Consider the following 21,203-nt stretch of genomic DNA (forward strand, 5'->3'; position numbering starts at 1 on the left):
AGGCCACCAGGTCCTACCCTGCCTCACCACGATGCAGCCTGCCAGGGTATGGCAAGCACCAACCCGTCCATCACTGTCCATGCCAATAAACCTTGCCTGAGGAGCCAAACCCCCTCCAAAGGGTGGGAGTTCAGCCCATGACCTCCCTGCACAAATTGGAGAGTTTCTTCAGACATTCACCTCCTTCATGAATCACCTCTTACAGCCATCTCCTGCACTGGGCTTACAGTGGGGCAGGAGGCCCTACCAACACCATTTTGAGTTGTTACCACCTTTATTCTCAAAGCCAAAATGAGGCAAGACCTGGGGTTTCAGCTACACCAAACCCTGAGAAGGACAAGCCTTAGGCTGCCCATTGCACCCAGCTCCTCACGTCCTCAGCACTGTCTTGCTCCCCATCCCTGGGGAAAACCAATGGAAGCAAACTTTCCCAGGGAGCAGAACTCCTTGCTGGACGGGGAAGGGAAGGGAAGGGAAGGGAAGGGAAGGGAAGGGAAGGGAAGGGAAGGGAAGGGAAGGGAAGGGAAGGGAAGGGAAGGGAAGGGAAGGGAAGGGAAGGGAAGGGAAGGGAAGGGAAGGGAAGGGAAGGGAAGGGAAGGGAAGGGAAGGGAAGGGAAGGGAAGGGAAGGGAAGGGAAGGGAAGGGAAGGGAAGGGAAAAATTCTGTATCTGCAGGTGTGAGCTCACATGATTCATCACAGCAGACACTACAGGCTCGGGGAAGAGTGGCTGGAGCTGCCTGGCAGAAAAGGACCTGGGGGTGTTGGTGGACAGCCGGCTGAACATGAGCCAGCAGTGTGCCCAGGTGGCCAAGAAGGCCAACAGCATCCTGGCCTGTATCAGGAACAGTGTGGCCAGCAGGAGCAGGGCAGTGATGGTGCCTCTGTACTGGGCACTGGTGAGGCCTCACCTCGAGTGCTGTGTTCAGTTCTGGGCCTCTCACTACAGGAAGGACACTGAGCTGCTGGAGCGTGTCCAGAGGAGAGCCACCAAGCTGGTGAGGGGTCTGGAGAACAAGTCACACAAGGAGAGGCTGAGGGAACTGGGCATGTTTAGTTTGGAGAAGAGGAGGCTGAGGGGGGACCTCATTGCCCTCTACAACTCCCTGAAAGGAGGGTGTAGAGAGGTGGGTGTTGGCCTCTTCTCCCAAGGGAAGAATGGCAGGACCAGAGGAAATGGTCTGAAGTTGTGGCAGGAGAGGTTTAGATTAGATATTAGGAAGAACTACTTTACTGAGAGGGTGGTCAGGCACTGGAACAGCCTGCCCAGGGAGGTGGTGCAGTCGCCATCCCTGGAGGTATTTAAGCAACGTGTAGATGTGGCACTTCAGGGCATGCTCTAGTGCCCGAGATTGTTGGGTTGTGTCTGTTTGTGGGTGGGTGTGGTGGTTGGTTTTTTTTGTTTTGTGTGGTTTTGTGGGTTTTTTTGGTCTTTTTTTTTTTTTTTTTGTGGTTGGACTCGATGCTCTCAAAGGTCCCTTCCAACCATGAAGATTCTGTGATTCTGTGATTTCAATAGATTTCACAGTCCTGAAAGGACATCTCCAGCAGAGCCTGGGCTGTGTGTCCCTCCAATGTGTTAAGACAATGGAGGAATGCAAGCCGTGGTGCTATATCTCATGGGAACCATATCAAGAATGTGGCCCTGTTACTCTTTAAAGAGAAGTCCATCCAACTTAGTCCATCCTCAGTTCCCAAAATTGCCAAGCTTGCCTGTTTCTCTTCCACAGGGATTTTTCTTGTATTCAAGACAGCAGTAAAGGCACCGCATGTCTCTGGGTGCCCTTTCAGATCCAGAGGGGAGATGTTTCTCCCTGACACACCAGCATGAGCCCACAGAATTACAGCTTCTATTTACAGAGGGAAGGAAGCACAGGGTGCAGTGCTAGCAGTAAAGTATTCAGTAAAAGGCTGTTAGCATTCCTGAACTGCTGTAAAAGATTGCACACAAAAAAAAGTGAAATGAGTCCCCCTTACCTACACACACTGCTTCAGGCTAGAGGGACCATTTCCACCTATAACTACACCTGTGATTATTTCTGCCACTATAGCAGTGCCCAAGAAACCCAGAGAAGGCATTTGGCATATGAATCTGGGTGCCTGGTGCATTGCAAAGAAAAGCAAAACAAAAATGAAAAGCAGGTGGCAGTTTTACAGGTTAAAAAAAATTTAAAAATACATGCACTAGGTGAGAGAACACATGTAGATGCCTCGAAGCACTTCAGAGCCAGCCACAGAGCAGCTCTGATGTTCAGAGTCAAAACCAGCTGCAGGTTTATGGGGAAGGGAAATAAGGAGCTCTTCCATCCGCTTTCATGGGGCCATCCCACACGGCGACTGCTCCTACAGCCCATCCCGCGGGCGCCGCGCTCAGCCTGAGCATCCTCACCTCCTCCTGCTCGACAAAGTTTCTTCTTGCTCGATGTGAGGCACCTTCAGGACTTTCTTGTCAATGAAAAGGTCTTCAGGGTAATTAGCTGATCGATACTGCCTCTGCTGAGCGTGGCCACATAACCGGCTGATCTGGAAAACACAAACACAGCAGCATGAGGAGGTGCTGGGACCAGAAACACTGGAGGGAAATAGCTGAGATGCACACTGGCACCTACACACGAGCTGGTCTGTCGTCCCATCATCCCCATCTCTCCCATAGCTCACGCAAGCATCTGTCCTGGTTTCAGCTGGGATAGAGGTTTGGTTGTTTTTTTTTTTTCTAGCAGCTGCTGTGTTTTGGGTTTAGTATGAGAATAATGTTGATAACACCTTTAAGTTTTAGTTGTTGCTAAGTGATGCTTACATTAGTCAAGGACTTTTCCAGCTTCCCATAGAAGCTGGGAGGGAGCACAGACAGGACACGGTGGCCAAAGGAATATTCCGTACCCTAGACATCATGGTCAGCATATAAATGGGGGTTGGCCAGGGGACAGGAATCCACAATCACTGCCCAGGACAGGCTGGGCAATCGATCATCAGGTGGTGAGAGGGACTTGTGCTGCATTACTTTATTTTGTATATTCTTATGATTATTATTTTCTTCTTCCATTACTGTTCTATTAAACTATCTTTATCTCAACACAGGAGGTTTTTTCCCCCATCCTTTTCTCCCTTCCCTACTGAGGGGGAGAGAGCGAGCGAGCATCTGTGTGGTCCTAGCACCTGAAAGTAAAATGCTGTCCTAAGGATGCAACCTCACTCTTGTATGAATACCTGCCCTGTGGGAAGGAAGGCAAGAAACTTCAGGCAAGATTTTTGGTCATCAAAGTGCCCCTGTGGCTAACAAACCTCCTAAGCTGCAGGCATGACCAGCAAATCTCCCTGTGCCAGGTTAAACTCATGCTGGCAGGAAGGGATTCGAGGTGTTCAGGACTACAAAGATGATGAGGGGCCTGGAGCATCTCTCTTAGGAGGAAAGGCTGAGGGACTTGGGTCTTCTTAGTCTGGAGAAGAGAAGACTGAGGGGGATCTGATCAACACCTATAAATACTTAAAGGGTGGGTGTCAGGAGGATGGGGCCAGTCTTTTTTCAGTGGTGCCCAGGGACAGGACAAGAGGGAATGGGCACAAAGAAGTTCCATCTAAACATGAGAAGGAACTTCTTTCCTGTGACGGTGGCAGAGCCCTGGAAGAGGCTGCCCAGAGAGGTGGTGGAGTCTCCTTCTCTGGAGACGTTCAAACCCCGCCTGGACACGTTCCTGTGCAACCTGCTCTGGGTGGACCTGCTCTGGCAGGGGGTTGGATGAGATGATCTCCAGAGGTCTTTTCCAACCCCATAGCACTCTGTGATTCTGTGTTCCCTGCTCCTTTCTTGCTAAACACTGCGGCATCTCGAGACTCTACACTCCACCTCTCTCTCCCCTTTGAAGGGAAATCCTGAGACCCAGGTTCTGCATCTCGAGGCAGCTCAGCATCCACATGGGCTGTGCTGCAGCTGCCCGGGGATGAGCATCACATTCATTGTTACTAATTAAAAAAATCAGGCCCTAAAATACAGCAAGCATTGTGGCTACAGTCCAGTCATACCATGGGAGGTCTTGATCAACAGGGCTCTGTAAATGACACAAATTAGCTCATTAGCATACAGATGATTCGGTAACCGGCTGCAGCAAGGGAAGGAATCCAAACCACCTCATTAAAGCTCTCCCGCGCAGCCACTGTCCCGAGACTCAGCCAGCAGCGGGTGGATTTGAGCCATTTCCTTCTTTGGGAGACCACTGAGGGACAGCTGTCCCCCCAAGGCACTGCTGCCGCTGGGAAGCTCACCTTCTGAGCCACCCTGGGCTGTTCTGCAGGACTCATCCGCTGGGTTCTGAAGGGGGCTCGGCCAATTGCTGGGACCATGAAGGCACCGCAGCTAACACCAACCCCTCTTTCCTTCAGCCTCATCCCACCGCTCACATCCAGGCTTGGGACCAACCATGTACCCATAAAATGCCTGTTCCTGGCAGCACCTCGTTTATCTTCACGCCACACCAAACCAAGGTGGCGTGAACTCCCAGTTAGCCACACACCGGAGGCTAAAAGCCCACCCGCTGCCCAAGGCGACGGCACCTGATGTGTAAAGAGAAGAGATTAATTCTGTTCTATTACATCCTGCATTCAGATGGGCAAATAAATTAGTAATGTCACTTCTTTCATTACCAAGAGCCGTGCAGTTTGTTTGCTCAGGCTGCCATTCAACCAAGAGTGAAAGAGAAATCTCCTGGGAGCCGGGCACTGCCATTTCTGGTTCACAGACTGGTGGGAAGAGACGCTGCCACCCATCCCTTCTGCACCTGCGGTTCCCTCTGCCAAAGTGACTCCTCCTGCAGCTGCTGGGGGAGCAGTTTCTGCAGCATCTTACCTGTTTTTTTTTCTCTGTCCCCTTCCCCTGGCTGTGTTTCCTCTCTGGCCAAAACCACCTCTATCAGCCCTACCGCCCTCCTCAAATCATGCAGCAGGCTTAAAAACCAGGGGCAGGAAGGGAGTAAGAAAACCAAACACCACATTTTGGGCTGTTTTCTTTTTCTTTTGGGTTTTCCTTTTGCACACATCCCTCTCATAAAAATTTGCAAATAGTGCACTGATGCAGACAGCTGGGACTAGGAGGAAATGATAGGGCAGCAGAAGACCTGGACAAGGGTATTTGGGACACCTGAGACCCCACCACTGCAGAATGGGTCTGCGTGTCCCATACTCCATGCCAGCTGGTGCCACCGTCCCTGCAATGGACAGGTGGGCAGGAGAGGGCGAGGATGCATGTGGGTCTGCAGATCTCACGACCCAAAGGTGCTCTCTGAGCCCATGGGGAGGTCAGGGATGAGACCTGTCATGAAACCACCCCTGGGAAACACAGAATACGCAAATCATAGAATCATGGAATAGTTAGAGTTGGAGGGGACCTTAAAGATCATCGAGTTCCACCCCCCTGCCCTGGGCAGGGACAACTCCCACTAGAGCAGGTTGCTCAAAGCCCCATCCATCCTGGCCTTGAACCCCTCCAGGGATGGGGCATCCATGGCAGGCGCAGAACAAGCAATGCCACAAAAGCAGCATCGCTGCACCCACACTCTGCATGGGCACGTAAAGTAGAGGAGAGAAGCGGGAAAAGGTCAGATATTTTAAGCTGCCATTTGTGATGACTCCCTTTGATTGTCCCCAGCTCTGTGAAAAGCCCCCCCTCCCTTTCCAAAGCCCACCTTTCAGCTGGTGAAGCCTATTGAAGCCCCAGAGAAGAGCAAGTCCAGGATCAAGGGTTTTTTTCCCCAAGGATGCTGAGACACGCTGAATGCAAGGGGAGGGCCTGGGCAACAGGGCAAACAATGGCACTTCAAACAACAGAGCGGCCAGGCAGACCAGGGCTGCCTCATCGTGTGTCCCCCCCCAGCACCAAAGGTAGAGCATCCCTTCTGCTCCCAGCTCCTGCGTGGGAGCTGCCACTCGGTCGTATCCCACTCGGCATCAAGGTACCATGGGCTCCTGCGAGGGATGGAACCACAAACAGCATCTTGCTAGCCCCAACATGGGACAGCAGATGAAATCTTCACAGACAGAAGCTGGAAAGTCACAGGATCACAGAATCACAGAATGACATGGGGTTGGAAGGGACCTCTGGAGATCATCTAGTCCAACCCCCTGCCAGAGCAGGTCCACCCAGAGCAGGTTGCACAGGAACATGTCCAGGCGGGGTTTGAACGTCTTCAGAGAAGGAGACTCCACCACCTCTCTGGGCAGCCTCTTCCAGGGCTCTGCCACCCTCACAGGAAAGAAGTTCCTCCTCACGTTTAGATGGAACTTCCCATGTTCAAGTTTGTGCCTGTTTCCTCTTGTCCTGTCACTGGGCACCACTGGAAAAAGACTGGCCCCATCCTCCTGACACCCACCCTTTAAGTATTTATAGGTGTTGATCAGATCCCCCCTCAGCCTTCTCTTCTCCAGACTAAACAGACCCAAGTCCCTCAGCCTCTCCTTGTAAGGGAGATGCTCCAGTCCCCTCATCTTTGTAGCCCTCTGCTGGACCCTCTCCAGCAGTTCCCTGTCCTTCTGGAACTGGGAAGCCCAGAACTGGACCCAATGCTCCAGATGGGGCCTCACCAGGGCAGAGCAGAGGGACAGGATGACCTCCCTCAAGTCTGAGCAGTGCATCCATTTTTTTTACTCACTTATTTCTTCAAGGACCAATTAACCCTTTCAGGAAAAAAAAAACCCAACCCCAACCAACCAACCCCGCAGCCCATCTTGCAAAGTTGTGGTGAAATGATTGTCACATTTTAGTCAAACAAAAACCCGGTTGAGATTTGAACTTTAAATAAAGTGAGAGAATGGAGAAGTAACAGATTGCCTGCTCATTTGCAGGGGCAGTATCGCGCATGCTTTTGGGGGAAAGAAGGATCTGTCAAACTATCTGCCAAAGTCTACTGGGCCACAAGCGGTCCTAGGACAACAGCTCATACACCCTGTTTTAATCTTTACCCCTTTTTGAGTCCCCGCTGCAAGCTCAGGAACACACGAACCCAGTTTCCCAGTCTCTTCCTAATCATTGCCGTTTTACAGCGAGCTCCAAATTGTAAAATGTCCAGAAAAATGCCACTCTAGGGGAGTCAGAGAAAGGACAACACAAGCCTTTAGTTTTTAAGGTTTTAAGAGAATCCGCCAGTCTGCCAAAAAACTGCCACAACAGACAAGCAAAACCCTCCCCAAGCCTGAACTTTTACAAGTCCCCAAAGCCACTGATACTGTAACAGCCGAAGCTAGATTTCCCTCCCCCAGCTCATTAACAAACTCACTAATTACCCGATTTCATTAGCTTCCTCCACACAAGCCAGGAGGGGAACCATTTGCCTCCCACTGACCACTACCCACCAGCCCATTTCCTCATCCCAGCGTCAGGGTGAGCTGGTGCCTGCCGGTCGGGCAGAACTCCTCGGGGACCCCACAGCCCCCCGGACCCACCGGCCACTGACTGTCCCTGTGCCGACTGGGAAGCAGCTGGTTCCCAACACCCCCGAGAGCCGCGTAATGGCTCCGCTTTAGAGGGAACATTGATTTGAGAGGAGCGCAGGGACGAAGCTAATGGAGCAGCGCTATCAGTCTGCTTTAACGCCTCCCCATTAATTGAAGGTAAGAGGTGCCGGAGGACTGCAGGGAACTTGTTGGAAATGATGCACCCTGAGCAGCTGGGGAGGAGATCTGCCACCACGGCTCCTTCCAGCCACAAGGGTCTCACTGGTCCACATGGGTTCTTGCAAGCCAACGGAAACTGGGATCACTGGGATAAGGTTAAATTATGTCATTATGTCAAAAAAAAAAAAAAAAATAAAAGAGTAGTGACCACAGTACCCAGTTCTGTGCAAAGCATCACAGCCTCAGCACAGCTGATGGAGGGCAAAGACCCCGCGGGCACCCCCAGCCCGGCCCCGGCAGGATGGCATCACTCCCAGCGCCGGGGCCACCAACCAAAGCCACTCCATTGCCCAGGCACAAGGCAGGGCAGCCACCTGGGGCAAAAACCTCTCACCTGGCATGTCAGCAAGCAAATCCAGGTGGGGAAAGAATGGAAAGTAGCACGTGGGTAACCCTCAGCACCAATCTGAGCATCACTTCTAAGAGTAAAAGCATTTTAAAGGTAATTTCCTAGAAGATTTTTAAAAAAAGCTAATCAACTTCCCCTTGGAGGAGAAGAGAGAGCATTAGACACTGTTGAATACCTGCTGCTGCCACTTCTCATTCAGCCCGTGAGCTCCACTCAGCTCTGAAGGAGAGCTTGCTGCATTTGACCTTTGCTTAAACTTTACATGGAGTTTCCATTTGTCTTCTCTGTGAACTCTTCTGCTTGTAGATTCACTCTCCAGGAAGAAATATGTGGGTTTTTTTTTTTTTTTCCTCTCGAGGGGATGGCCTCATTTTTGACGATTTCCTCCCGCAATCTTCCCTGCTCTCTGGAGTTCACGTATGTCATTTTATACCTGTTCCCGAGTTTCCTTGGGGAGAGGCTGCATGTTAAACTGAAAAGCAATTAACGATTATAATTGATTCGAACACAGCCTCTGAGAGGGTGATTTGCTGTGGTTATGCACAGCGGAGACGACCACAGACCTCAAGAAAGCATGCCGCCTTCAGAGGAACCAACTGGTGCCCACGAAACCCCTGCACATCATTCAGGGATGGAACCCAGTTTGACCAGTAAAGGCTCAGTAACGCAGCTGCCTGCATCGGTGCTTCTTCCCCAATTCTTTTTCACAACCTACTCTGCATCACATTGCCCGTGTTACTGGGATTATAAATGGGGCACAAGCATGTTCTTTATCTTCAGAGTCACCATAAAAGTGAACCTGAAGTCTATTACTCAAGCGCTTCTATAGAAATCCGCTTAATTAAATTCTAAAGGGCTTAAAGCAAAAATATACATTGCGATGATGTGGGACAGAACATAAACTTTTTAATAGTAGTAACCAAGCCCATTTACCATTTCTACAGGTGTAATAAAAATGCTAATATATGTTAATGTTTAGTCTGTGGTTAATGTTTTGTCTTGTTAATTTCCCCAGGGCTTTCATTACTGATTTAAATCTGCCACACTTCCCCCGTGATCGCATCGCCTTCCACAAAAGTGCACACCACGCTCTCAAACGAATGCTGATTAACCCAAGTGAAGAAACATTTAGCTAGGACAAACACTCTTATTATATGCATGTAATCATTATATACATTTTGCCAGGAAGACGGGAAAGAGACAATTCCCCGCTCCCTCACTCTTTCTCACAGCGGAAAATATGATTATGGGCATAAAAATGAATTTACAAGCCTTTATTTTAAGCAGCATGTCATTATTAACTGAGCAACGATTGTTCTTCTGGTTCCAGGCACTCAAACAGAAGGAACAAACCGAGTATGATAACACAGATGTCTTCTATGCACCTTTCACTAAAATTCCTCATTAATGGAGTACTAAACATTATCAATCAGCTCTATAGCATTACAATTGCCATTATTCAGCCTTCAGGATTATGTAAGAGACAGCATCCTCACTCACTGGCGCGGAGCAGTGGGAACTGCAGGAAGTGACCTACTCTCCGTGCTGAGGAGAGGCGTGTTTAATAATGCATCCCCTTTAAATAATGCAACGCTATAATGTGTAAAATGCACACAAACACTAATGCTTAGAATAACAGAGCGCCCATCACACCAGTGCCCACAGTGACGCCCAACACATGCTGCAAACACACGCTACAAACGCTCAGGGACCGCTGCAGCTAGCAGACCAGGTTACGCTGAGGACCCTCACCACCTGGTTTGAAGACCAGGTCTTCTTCCAGCAGATTATGGAGGCATTTTTAGAAGGAAATATAACTTCATTTCTACATCCCATCCTTTATGTAGAGCATCACAAGACACTTTGCAGCATCGCAGCAGGAACACAAGGCCCAGGGAAGCCCAATGGGTGGCCCCATCCCTGACACCATATCTTGTCTGCAGACAGCTTGGACCACCAAGGGAGGGCTCAAGACTTGATGGAAGAGGAGACAGCAGTATGGCTACTCCAGCATGGACCACAGCTGCTGCCCAAAGCCCTCACCATGCCCTGGTACAATCTGAGGTCTAACTGCGAGGGTGCTGGTCCTTCAGGGCAAGGAGCAGGATGTGTCCCTCCGCGGCCACATGTGTTGGTGTAACAGAGGTGACACAAGAGCTGGCAGGTATGGTGCACCTCGTGGTTACGTGCTGCTCCACCCCAGAGACTACATAAGGACATGGGCACAGCAGCTTAGAAGAGCAGAGGGGAGTGCAAGAGGTTCAGTCCTTGGTGCCAATTGCTGAAGCTGGACGATCCCCATCTGCACTTCCCCTGCTGCGTCAGGGTTCAAATGGCTTCAACCAGCCAGAGACCTCCCCTGCACTTCCATTGCTGGTCCCATTAGGGCATGAAACGCCCTCCCCAGGAGGACTCCATGCCCAATGCTACAGCATCCCAGGCACCTCCGCGCTGTGTCCCACACCACATCCCAACCCCTATGCTGACCCAGCTTCTCCCAGCACAGGATGCCCTTTCCCTCAAAGGAACCGTGACCTCAGCTTGAGTCAAGCCCTTTCAAAGCTACATAAGATAATGCAAACAAGATGTTTTTTCTTCCTGGCATCCCCAGCATGCAGCGTTTAATCCACCGGCGAAAGCTGCTTTGTGTTTAAGCAAAAGGCTGTTTATTGTTATGTATAGGTAGGGAGGAAGTGGGACTAAATGATCACAGTTGTTCTTGCTGCCTTTATAACCCATGACATATAACTAAAGCACAACTTTTCAAGTCAGTGTTTCCCTCCAGTGTTTTGTGAATTCCGTATTTATCACAAAATTTGCTATTCGTTTCTTAGGGTGGGACCCTGGCAGCAAATGGTGGGGCAGGCAGCTGGTGGCCCAGCCAGGGCTCAGACCCAGCACAGCCGACTGGGAGAGGCAAGGAAAAAGCATTTGCTTAATTTTCAGCACACGCTTATACCGTTTTCCCAAGGGGAGACATTTCCTGGGACAGGGCCCTGCAGCATACTAATGCACCCATTACAGTTTTAAGTCAGACCTCCACAATACGATGTTTCTTAGACAACCAAACTATGGCTTTTATTCAGAGTGAAAGGGAAGAGGGGGGAGCAAAATCCAGAGAAAAGCAGGAGCACGCCAGCTTGACCGGAGCCAGGTTGGGGAGCAAAACACGAGAGCACCTGAAGGCCAGCTGCTGGTGACGCCCCGAGCCCCCACCGTGCCGCACGGCTGCTGTGGCAGCACAGCAGAAGCTGGGGGCACGGCTGATCCTCGCCCCATGCTGCCGTCACACCCGCGGGACTCGGATTCCCCGAGGAGCCTGGAAGCGTTCCAAACTCAACCAGCCGATCTCAAAATTAGCGCTGAAAACAACTCACTTGCCAGAAAATGTGGAGCCAAGGTAGCAAAGCCCGTTCCTGGTAAGGATGCCAAATACATCGCAATTATCCAACGGAGCTTTGCGCACTCTATAACACTCACACGACTGCTACTGCAGGACCTTAGAAGACCCTCCTGGTGCAAGCAATTCAATCTGCTCCATCCCCACAGGCTGAGAAGCAAAGAAAGTAATTGGCTTGAGGGATTATCAGTTTCTACCAAGAATTTACCAAAAAGAAAAAAAAACCCACCCCAAAAATGACTTTCTGCACCTCTCCCTGTTGCAGAGCGCCAAGAAGTGAACAGTAACCCCTTTGAGAGCACCCCTTTCCGCACAGGCTGTGAGCTCAGGCTCTCATGGAGGAGTTGGCGGTAAAAAGAATCCGGGGTCCCTGGGAGTCCCCCGAGGTCCCCCCCGGGGCTGGGGTGAGGGGAAGCCCAGCAGGACCACCACAGCTCCAGGCAAGCGCCCAGCGCGTGTTACCTTCCTTCCCGGAATTAATTGGTTTCCTTGGCAGATTTCTGTAGGTTTTAATATCGCACCACGTTTGCGCCTACGGCACTACAGAAAGGAACAATCTGAGGGAAATAAATTCCTAGCAGCTTAGTTTAGAGGGGAAAAACAGATACCTGCCATCAGTCTGGAACATAAGCCAGCAAGCAGGGGACAGGGCCTATAACAGGTTATTTAACAGCAGTCGTGTCAGCTGGGGTTGCAAATGTGGTCAATACCTACCAGTCCAACTCCCCCCCCCGCCCCCGCAGCCCCAAGCAGAGATTCAATTATTCCTTGAGAAATACATCATTAAATAATTAAAAAGTTACTGTGTGACTTCTTCCCTTTTTTTTTTTTTTTTAATTTTTTTAAACCAGTCCAATTCAACTTCGGAAGTATAAAGCCTTTACAATGTGTCAGCTAGCAATTAGCTACTGTACACTGTTTATTCTTGAATATAATCTTTTAGCAGAAGGGCAATATTCTTAGAAACGCAGCATTAACTTGTTCCTCAATGACTTTAATACGGCTCTTTTCAAATCACTGCTCATAAAATCTCCAGGAAGAAAAATCTACCAATGATATCCCATCTCCTTAATTAGTTCTCACTCTCTCTCAATCGGGGACCCAACAGCAAGTGGAATATTTTGTATAAAACAGAGCTCACAAGGCTTACCGCTAACGCTGCTTTAGCTGGCGATATCAAAGCAAGCAGGTACAAAGCAACGCTTGCTCTGCACCCCGCGCAGACCCTGCTCACAGGCACACGCAGCCCTTCAGATTTATACTTCAATAATCTCTTCTGCCAAAACCATCCCAAAGGTTTTGACGCCACTGATAGTATTTCTCACAACAAAACACCCTCCTCCCTTCCTGTGCTGAATAGAAAACCCTCCCAACCCCACGGGGTTCACTTCCGTCACTCCTCCCCGCTTACCCATCCCTTACAAAGGACCGTAATCCCACTTATTTTCACGTTCCCCCAGGAATAACCCCCGAGCAGCCACCTTTTGCTTTCCCCATCCACCTTTCTCTTTCCAAAGATCACTAAAATGACCAGGCTGGAGGCACCAAAGTTCACCAAATCATTTCTGTGGTCTTTAAGTTGCTTAGTATCTTCAGCAGAATAATTACAACCATTTGTTTTCCAGCTAAGCCCCACCGGGGCGTTTTCCAGCCTCCAGAGGGGGTGCACCAGGCTCTCCCCACAGCGATGCCATGGACCTCCCCAAGCAAAGCCTAAAATAGAAGTGCAATAATTGTTATTAATGGAAAGTGGTAAAAATATCTCCGCACAGCAGAGCCTAGCTGCTGGTAAGATTAATCTATTCAAGGCCAACAAAGGGCTCAGGAAAGCCCCGTGTTCTCTTTTTTCACTGCGGTTTTTTCCCTCATTTGTTGATTTTTCTTAGTCTTGAAGCTACCAGATCCATATTAATTATTTTTTCCCCTGACAATCAGTTCTAGCCTAATCCAATTAAAGGTCAGCACCAAGATAACTCACCCAAAACACAGCAGACAAGGTAAAAAGACTCCCATTAGATTTTTGCCCATCATGAAGGAATTACATTTTTCCCAAAGATGAATCAGGCTTATTGAAAATGTAAATCATTATTTTCTATAAAGATAAAAATAACTGCAGGGCTTTTTCAAGACTTTGTTGTAAGACATCTTGTTTTTACATGTACTGCGGTTAGTCCAATTGAATTACAGAATGATTTACAGCGTCAGATTAGCTTCTGCTTGATTGAGAATATCTTTAAAATGGAAATCAAGGTGCACTTTTAAGCTCGTTACAAGGCTATATTATATGTCTGATTAATACATTAAAGTGACTCATTCAACAATAGGCTGTTTGCAGAACAGAAATGAAATTAATTCCACTTTATCACAACACCTTTATTAGCATCGTCAAACTGAGGGCTAGAATTTGATGATGAGAAGCAGATTCCAATAAATTGATATGCAACAATTCCAAAACGAGGGGGGGAGCATTAGACTGGGGAAAAAAAAAAAGACTAAATAATTTTAATGCATTTTTGTGCATCTTCCCTACTTTCTACTCACCTTGCAAGTTGTAAGCTGGGCTTTCCACAACCCAGTGAAAAGAAAAATCTCACAACAAAAATCTTCAGGTAGAAAGCGCTACTGAAGAAGTGTTTCCTGGCTTCTAACCAGCAATGAGAATTGTATGGAGCAAGGCTCAGAGATGTCCTGGACGTTTTTTCAGCATCTACCATGTAAACCACAGAATCACAGAATGATACGGGGTTGGAAGGGACCTCTGGAGATCATCTAGTCCAACCCCCTGCCAGAGCAGGTCCACCCAGAGCAGGTTGCACAGGAACGTGTCCAGGCGGGTTTTGAAGGTCTCCAAACCCTTTCAGAGCCATCTGCCCTTAGCTACTGGTGCCATTTTGCGGGTCAGAGCCATCCCAGCCCCACCTCGCGTGGTTCCCACTGTCCTCAAGCGCCCTCCGCTCCCGGTTTTTTGGGCTGTCCCTTGGCAAGGAGACAGAGGAAGGACGACTCAACCACCAGCAGCGGCAGCTGAGGTATCTACAGAAATTCCTGCTCTCTGGTGCTCTGGAGAGCCAGGTTTATTTATACAGTGATGCAGACCAATATGTGCAATTCAAGAGTTAATAAGCTTTAGAAAGACATATCTCAGGGCACATCAGCCACCCCCAAGTTCTCCTCACTAACCACTAGGCTCCCTCGCCCTCTCCAGGTCAGTGCCTAAGAGCATCATCTCTACCACCGCTGAGAGCACAGAAGAGAATTAGGTGTGAAAATTGATTAGGTTAGAAAGATACACCTACATAAAGAATTGATAAATTCCCCAACTGCTGGCTTGCCTTTTTTTTTTTTTCCTTTTTAAACAGAAATAACACTGCCGAAGTAGCTGTAGGCTATCGGCACAGCTTTCTGCAGCCAGCCTGCTCTCGGCTCAAATGAGGCTTTGAAAGAATAATGCAGTTAGCAGCGAACTTCATCCTCCGAAAGCAGGCTCCATGCCCTTGGGGGTTTATTAGTGGGGGAACACAACAGGTAGGGATGGAGAAAAGGCCACCGGTTCATTTTGCAGTAACCCAAAGAGGCAGAGGGGACTGCTCGGGAGCTCTGCCAGCAGCCAAAGCACGTCGCTGCAGCAGATGGATGAAAAATCCACCTCAATCATTTGCTGTAATTCTTTTTTCCCCAGCTAAATGTATTTGTAGATGGCATCTCTCATGCCCAGCACCTCAAAGCCACTTTACAATAAGATGTAAAAATGGTATCGTTCACAGCACCACACACAGGCAGAGAATTCCGAATGAAGCAAAACCCCACTCATCGCAACCCAGCCCCTCATTCTCTCCAGCCCAAAATAAAAACACGCTGCTCCGCCTGGGCAGCTCTGGGCACTATTTCTGCTTTGCAGAGGGTCGCTTTTAAGTTTCTGGTTTGTTCTTGGCTCGTTCATCAGCACTGCTAATGGGAGAGTTAGGTCTGATTTTAAGGCAGCGACACTCGCGGGGGTTGACTGTCACTGGAAGTAAACTCAGCGCGGTTAAGATAAAGAACGCCCGGCGAATGACCCCTTGGTGGAAACGGCAGCCACGGATAATGAGGCCAAAAGAGGGTTTAGCGTAAAAAGCATAAAGAGATGGATATTGGTGAGTAGGAGTCTGGCGTTGCAAAGATACGGGTCTCAGCGAGGATAAAAATCTTGGGGAAAGGAAATGGGCCAGAATACATTGTGCTAATAAGGCATCTATGTTAATAGAGGTTGCAGGAGGCTGCAGCAATCTGGGGAGCGAGGGAGGGAGCTGTGCCTGCCGGGCTGATACTGGGGGAATGTTATCTCTCTGATAAAACAAAGCTGGGCAGCCAGTTTTGAGAGAGAATCCCAGAGGCAGCTCCCTGATTCCCCAGTAAGCATAGAGGGCAACAGCTTGTCTGGAGGGGTGATCTGGCCCAAGTTAAATAAGAAGAAAGGCAGTCCATGGCACGGACGTGACTCCTCTGTGGGCTTGGGCTGAAGCCAGGCAGGTCAGCCCAGTCCTAAAAACCTCCCAGTTCTGTTTGTAGCATCCTTCGGGTAAAGTAAACCTGGATCCCAGTAAGGACCCTGAGCATAAGCCTGGCAGGAGGTTGAGCTGTAAGGCTCAGCTGCCGGTACATCCCCAGCAAAGGGGCCGAGTCCCAGCCCTCCCTGTTCGGTTCAGAGGGGCAGCCCCCCCTGCCACCACGTCTCCTAAATCTCCTGAACCGACAGAAACTGCAAGAACCACAGGAAACTTTCTGACGCTGTGATCCTTGGTTCAGCCTGAAACTCAGCTTTTTTTCTGCTTAAATCCAATCTACTTCAAGACCTCACATTATGACCTTGACCATTCCAAGGTATTACAAAATGAGACGGCTTGAAATTGCAAAGCCCAGAGCCCAAGGAACAGACACCCCCATCCATCCCCCCCTGCAATGCACACAGTCTGCTTCGGATGACATGATCACCAGTTCCCCCCTCTCCTACATCCAAAACCATCCCAGGTCCAGCTGCCAAATACAGCCGTGATGGGAGCCAGGAAAGAAGAAAGATGAGAAAAAAAAAGAAGATGCAATGAAGAAAGCTGCAAAGCTGTGTACCATCGTTTCCAACCACCTCGTCCCACACCACCACCTCTGCTCGATCTTTGTACTAACATCAGAGCATCTCAAGAACTAAACATCTTTTTAAACGCTTGGGAGCCAGTTGCACAACAACAAATCCAGCTGGCGCTAGAGCCAACACAGGATTTGAAGCGAGATCAAGCCAGGCTCAGTGGGCACCCTATGATATTCCTGCCCATAAAATGCAGCAGCCTTAAAAAACTCTTTTTAAGCCGCTGAGTAGAGAGGATGAAGTTGCCACCAGCTGAGTGATCTGCCTCTGACTGAAGCCAAGGAAAAGATTCGTGTGAACTTCAGTGCAGAGTTGGGTTTGGCATCAAACACGCTGTCAAAGGATGCTCCCCGTGCTGCCGTGCGTGCGCAGGGAGGAGAGGGCAGCATTAGCAGCTACCTTCCGCTTTTAATTAAAAAAAAAAGCATCACTGCAAATTCCACCGAAATGGCACAACATGCCAGAGGCTAGAACACATCCAGTTAAAAGAACAGAGGGAGAGCAAAAAAAGGAGATGACAATATAAAAGTTTACATACAGAAACAAAATCAAATGCTATTTTAAATTAAATCCGTGTTTATATTCCATGCCACCTCCTCTGGCTTTGCACGGGCGGGTTTGAGCATCACTGGCCACGAAGACTGCTTCCACCCAGCAGCTCTGTGCAGCCCCATGCACTCCCCACATGCTTGCCTTGCTTTGTTTGGACCCAACTTGGTGACAAATTGACTTAAAGCCTCCCTGTACCATTAGGGCAAGCAGGAGGAGAGACCAGCACGCACCACTTTGCCTACGCTGGACCCCAGCATGAAAAGGGCAAGGCTAACCAAAGACCAAGAAAGCCTGCTACGCGTGTGCTCTAGAGGCAAAGCTCATTAGCAGTGAATTAATTAATTGTGTCACTGATGGCCTCCCTCCCCAGGCCAGACAAGGGGCAAAACTTTCACTATAGGCTGAGAATAACCTCTGAGCCTCACTCCCTTAGAGAAGCAAGTCATAGTCAAGAGCATCCATGCCAAAGCCCCTTCAAAACTGAGATGCAGACCCTTAATTTGCTACTGTGTATTTGAACGTGAAACCAAAGATTTAAGATCAGTGCCAAAGTCGCTGGATCAAAACTGTTGATACTGGGTGGCAAAACTGCAGGCATAAATAATTTTTGCCCTTTTTCTTTCAGTACCAGCCAAGCTGCAAGAACGTGGGGAATTCTAGATCAAAATCAATGCCTTACAGCTCAGCACCTTGCCACATGCTCCCCAGCTATCAGAAAATCTTTAATATCTGAAACCTCTTCAGCCAAGTCATCGCAATACTCCCAAGGTATTTTCACAGTAAGTGGAAGGTTGCTGATACCGTCCTCGGTGATCAGGTTTATTTTCCCCCCGCAGCGGGAACTGATGCTCACTTTAACAGGCTTTATCAGGCACATTACACCACCTGTCACAAAATGGTTAACAATAGCACACAATATTCACACCTTGGGATAGCTATGAGTGAGTCTGAGCTTGCTGCAAACCAAAACCTCACCCGTCTTTCCAGCTTTAAGAGAAAAATGGACTAGCTCCCAGCAAGCACTAGAGACCAGCTGGAGGATTAAACTTTGCCGATAAAGAAACTGAAAATAAGGAGACTGTACATCCAGCCGACTGTCCCATGAGCGATGCCAACAGAAAGCAACCCGCAGTAAAAGTACAAAGAAACTGATCTCGGCGTCTCAAAGGGAACGACTTCTCGAACGGCGCTGTAATTTCAAAGCTCGCCTCACAAGTCTCTTGCCAGCTCCAGCACAGAAAGAAAACCATTAACAGATAGGAAGACTCACCGGAGCTCCCTGCCACTGCAACCCACCGAGCAAAGCAGCTTTCACAGCAGGTCGGGCGGTGAGCCAGCTCCAAAAGCAGCTCCCACAAAGGCACGGAACCACTGCGTACGGTGACAGGTGATATTTTCATCCCTGGGTGCCCAAAGTTCCTTTACTTACACATTCTTGATTTTCATTCCTGTGCATCTGCTGGCACTGCAAATTTCAGCACCCATTTGCAAAAGAGCAACAGAATCACAGAATGCTATGGGGTTGGAAGGGACCTCTGAGATCATCTAGTCCAACCCCCTGCCAAAGAAGGTCCACCCAGAGCAGGTTGCACAGGAACGTGTCCAGGCGGAGTTTGAATGTCTCCAGAGAAGGAGACTCCACCACCTCCCTGGGCAGCCTCTTCCAGGGCTCTGCCACCCTCACAGGAAAGAAGTTCCTTCTCATGTTTAGATGGAACTTCATATGTGCAAGTTTTTTCCCGTTACCTCTTGTCCTGTCACTGGGCACCACTGGAAAAAGACTGGCCCCGTCCTTCTGACACCCACCCTTTAAGTATTTATAAGCGTTGATCAGATCCCCCCTCAGTCTTCTCTTCTCCACACTAAACAGACCCAAGTCCCTCAGCCTTTCCTCCTAAGAGAGGTGCTCCAGTCCCCTCATCATCTTTGTAGCCCTCCGCTGTACCCTCTCCAGCAGTTCCCTGTCCTTCTGGAACTGGGGCGCCCAGAACTGGACCCAGTGCTCCAGATGGGGCCTCACCAGGGCAGAGCAGAGGGACAGGATGACCTCCCTCCACCTGCTGGCCACACTCTTCCTGATGCCCCCCAGGATGCCATTGGCCTTCTTGGCCACAAGGGCACATTGCTGGCTCATGGTCATCCTGGTGTCCACCAGGACTCCCAGGTCTTTCTCCTCAGAGCTGCTCTCCAGCAGGTCAGCCCCAACCTGTACTGGTGCAGGGGGTTATTCCTCCCCAGGTGCAGCACCCTGCACTTGCCCTTGTTGAATTCCATCAGGTTCCTCTCTGCCCAACTCTCCAGCCTGTCCAGGTCTCACTGTACAGCAGCACAGCCTTCCAGTGTGTCAAACACCCCTCCCAGCTTCGTGTCATCAGCAAACTTGCTGAGGGTACACTCCATCCCTTCATCCTGGTCATTGATGAATACTGAAGAGGACCAGACCCGGTACTGACCCCTGGGGAACACCACTTCTCTCTGTGGTGCTACAGGCAAGAAAAGGAGCTGGTTATCTTTCCAGCATGTTTATGGTCTCCCTAGCAGGACTCCACAAAAAATCAAGGGCAAACGAGAGTCTGGTTTGCCTAATTCTGTTTCTCCCTGGGGCTCCACTGGTAGCTTCCCATGGCCAGCATGAGAGCTGGGGTCACACCCCACACTCTGCCTGCTTTGGGGTACAACCAAACCCAGCCTGCAGCACAGCTATAGAACCTCCTTAACTCAGACCTCCACAGTCTTTTCAAGGTGTTTTCAGGGAAGTGAAAGAGCAGGGCTCCGCTCCCAGTGCAAGCACACTGAGAACTGCACCCTCTTCCTGCACGGCACTGGTAACCCTCCTCTAACCACTCAGCACAGATGGGGGTGATTGCTTGAACAAAGGTCTGGCTACCTTCATTTTGCAATTTAAAAGGATTTTCTAGAAACTCAGTCATCATCACTGAGTGAATTAAAATGCTTTGCTAAGCTCTCTGCTTAGCAGGGAAAGCTGCTCCTTTTCTTCCTAGGAAACACTCTGCAGATAGAGCTGCACACCTCCAGTAAGGCCAATGGGATGAGGTTCAACAAGGCCAAGTGCCAGATCCTGCACCTGGGTCACAAGAACCCCCTGCAGCGCTACAGGCTGGGGGCAGAGTGGCTGGAGCTGCCTGGAAGAAAAGGACCTGGGGGTGTTGGTGGACTGGGGGCTGAACAGGAGCCAGCAGTGTGCCCAGGTGGCCAAGAAGGCCAACAGCATCCTGGCCTGTATCAGGAACAGCGTGGCCAGCAGGACTGCGGCAGTGATGGTCCCCCTGTACCCGGCACTGGTGAGGCCCCACCTCGAGGGCTGTGTCCCGTTTTGGGCCCCTCACCGCAAAAAAGACATTGAGGGGCTGGAGCGTGTCCAGAGAAGGGCAGCGGAGCTGGTGAGGGGTCTGGAGCACAAGTCTTGTGAGGAGAGGCTGAGGGAGCTGGGGGTGTTCAGCCTGGAGAAAAGGAGGCTGAGGGGAGACCTTCTCGCTCTCTACAACTCCCTGAAAGGAGGGTGTAGCCAGGGGGGGTCGGTCTCTTCTCCCAAGGAACAGGCGATGGGACAAGAGGAAACGGCCTCAAGTTGCCCCAGGGGAGGCTCAGATTGGATATTAGGAACAATTTTGACACTGAAAGGGTTTAAGCCCTGGAATGGGCTGCCCAGGGCAGGGGTTGAGGCACCATCCCTGGAGGGATTTAAAAGCCGGGTTGACATAGTGCTTAGAGACATGGGTTAGTGATGTTTTTTTTTATCAGAGTTAGGTTGATGGTTGGACTAGGTGATCTGAAAGGTCCCTTCCAACCCAGACAACTCTATGATTCTATGATTCTCCCATGCAATACATGGTGACAGCCTCACCCCAAGCCACCCACCTTTCTTGGTTCATGTCTCACCATGCTACGAGTTGCCTGTTTTTTCCCATTCTATTGGGATGGGTTCAAACCCCTGATGAGTTACAGGGAGAGGGGGAAAGCATTAAGAAAAAAAAAAAAATTTACCTAGATAAATTAATATCTGTATCAAATCAACAGGCTTCCCCTCAATCCTGCAACCTTTCAAAATAAATTTGCAGTGCTGGCTTAAGGTAGAGAACCCCAGAGGGGATCAACTATTAGCTAT

General features: G+C 49.7%; 1 protein-coding gene across 1 annotated transcript in view; it reads right to left on the reverse strand.

The window, feature by feature from the left end:
* Positions 1-21,203, reverse strand: part of GPC3 (glypican 3) — a 173,703-nt gene that overhangs the window by 65,579 nt on the left and 86,921 nt on the right. Inside the window, exon 4 of the mRNA XM_074147608.1 lies at positions 2,388-2,521. Within this exon, the coding sequence (XP_074003709.1) occupies positions 2,388-2,521 (134 nt within the window). The remainder of the gene's footprint in view (positions 1-2,387; positions 2,522-21,203) is intronic.

The sequence above is a fragment of the Numenius arquata genome, chromosome 5 (genome assembly GCF_964106895.1).
Source record: "Numenius arquata chromosome 5, bNumArq3.hap1.1, whole genome shotgun sequence".
Lineage (NCBI taxonomy): Eukaryota > Metazoa > Chordata > Aves > Charadriiformes > Scolopacidae > Numenius > Numenius arquata.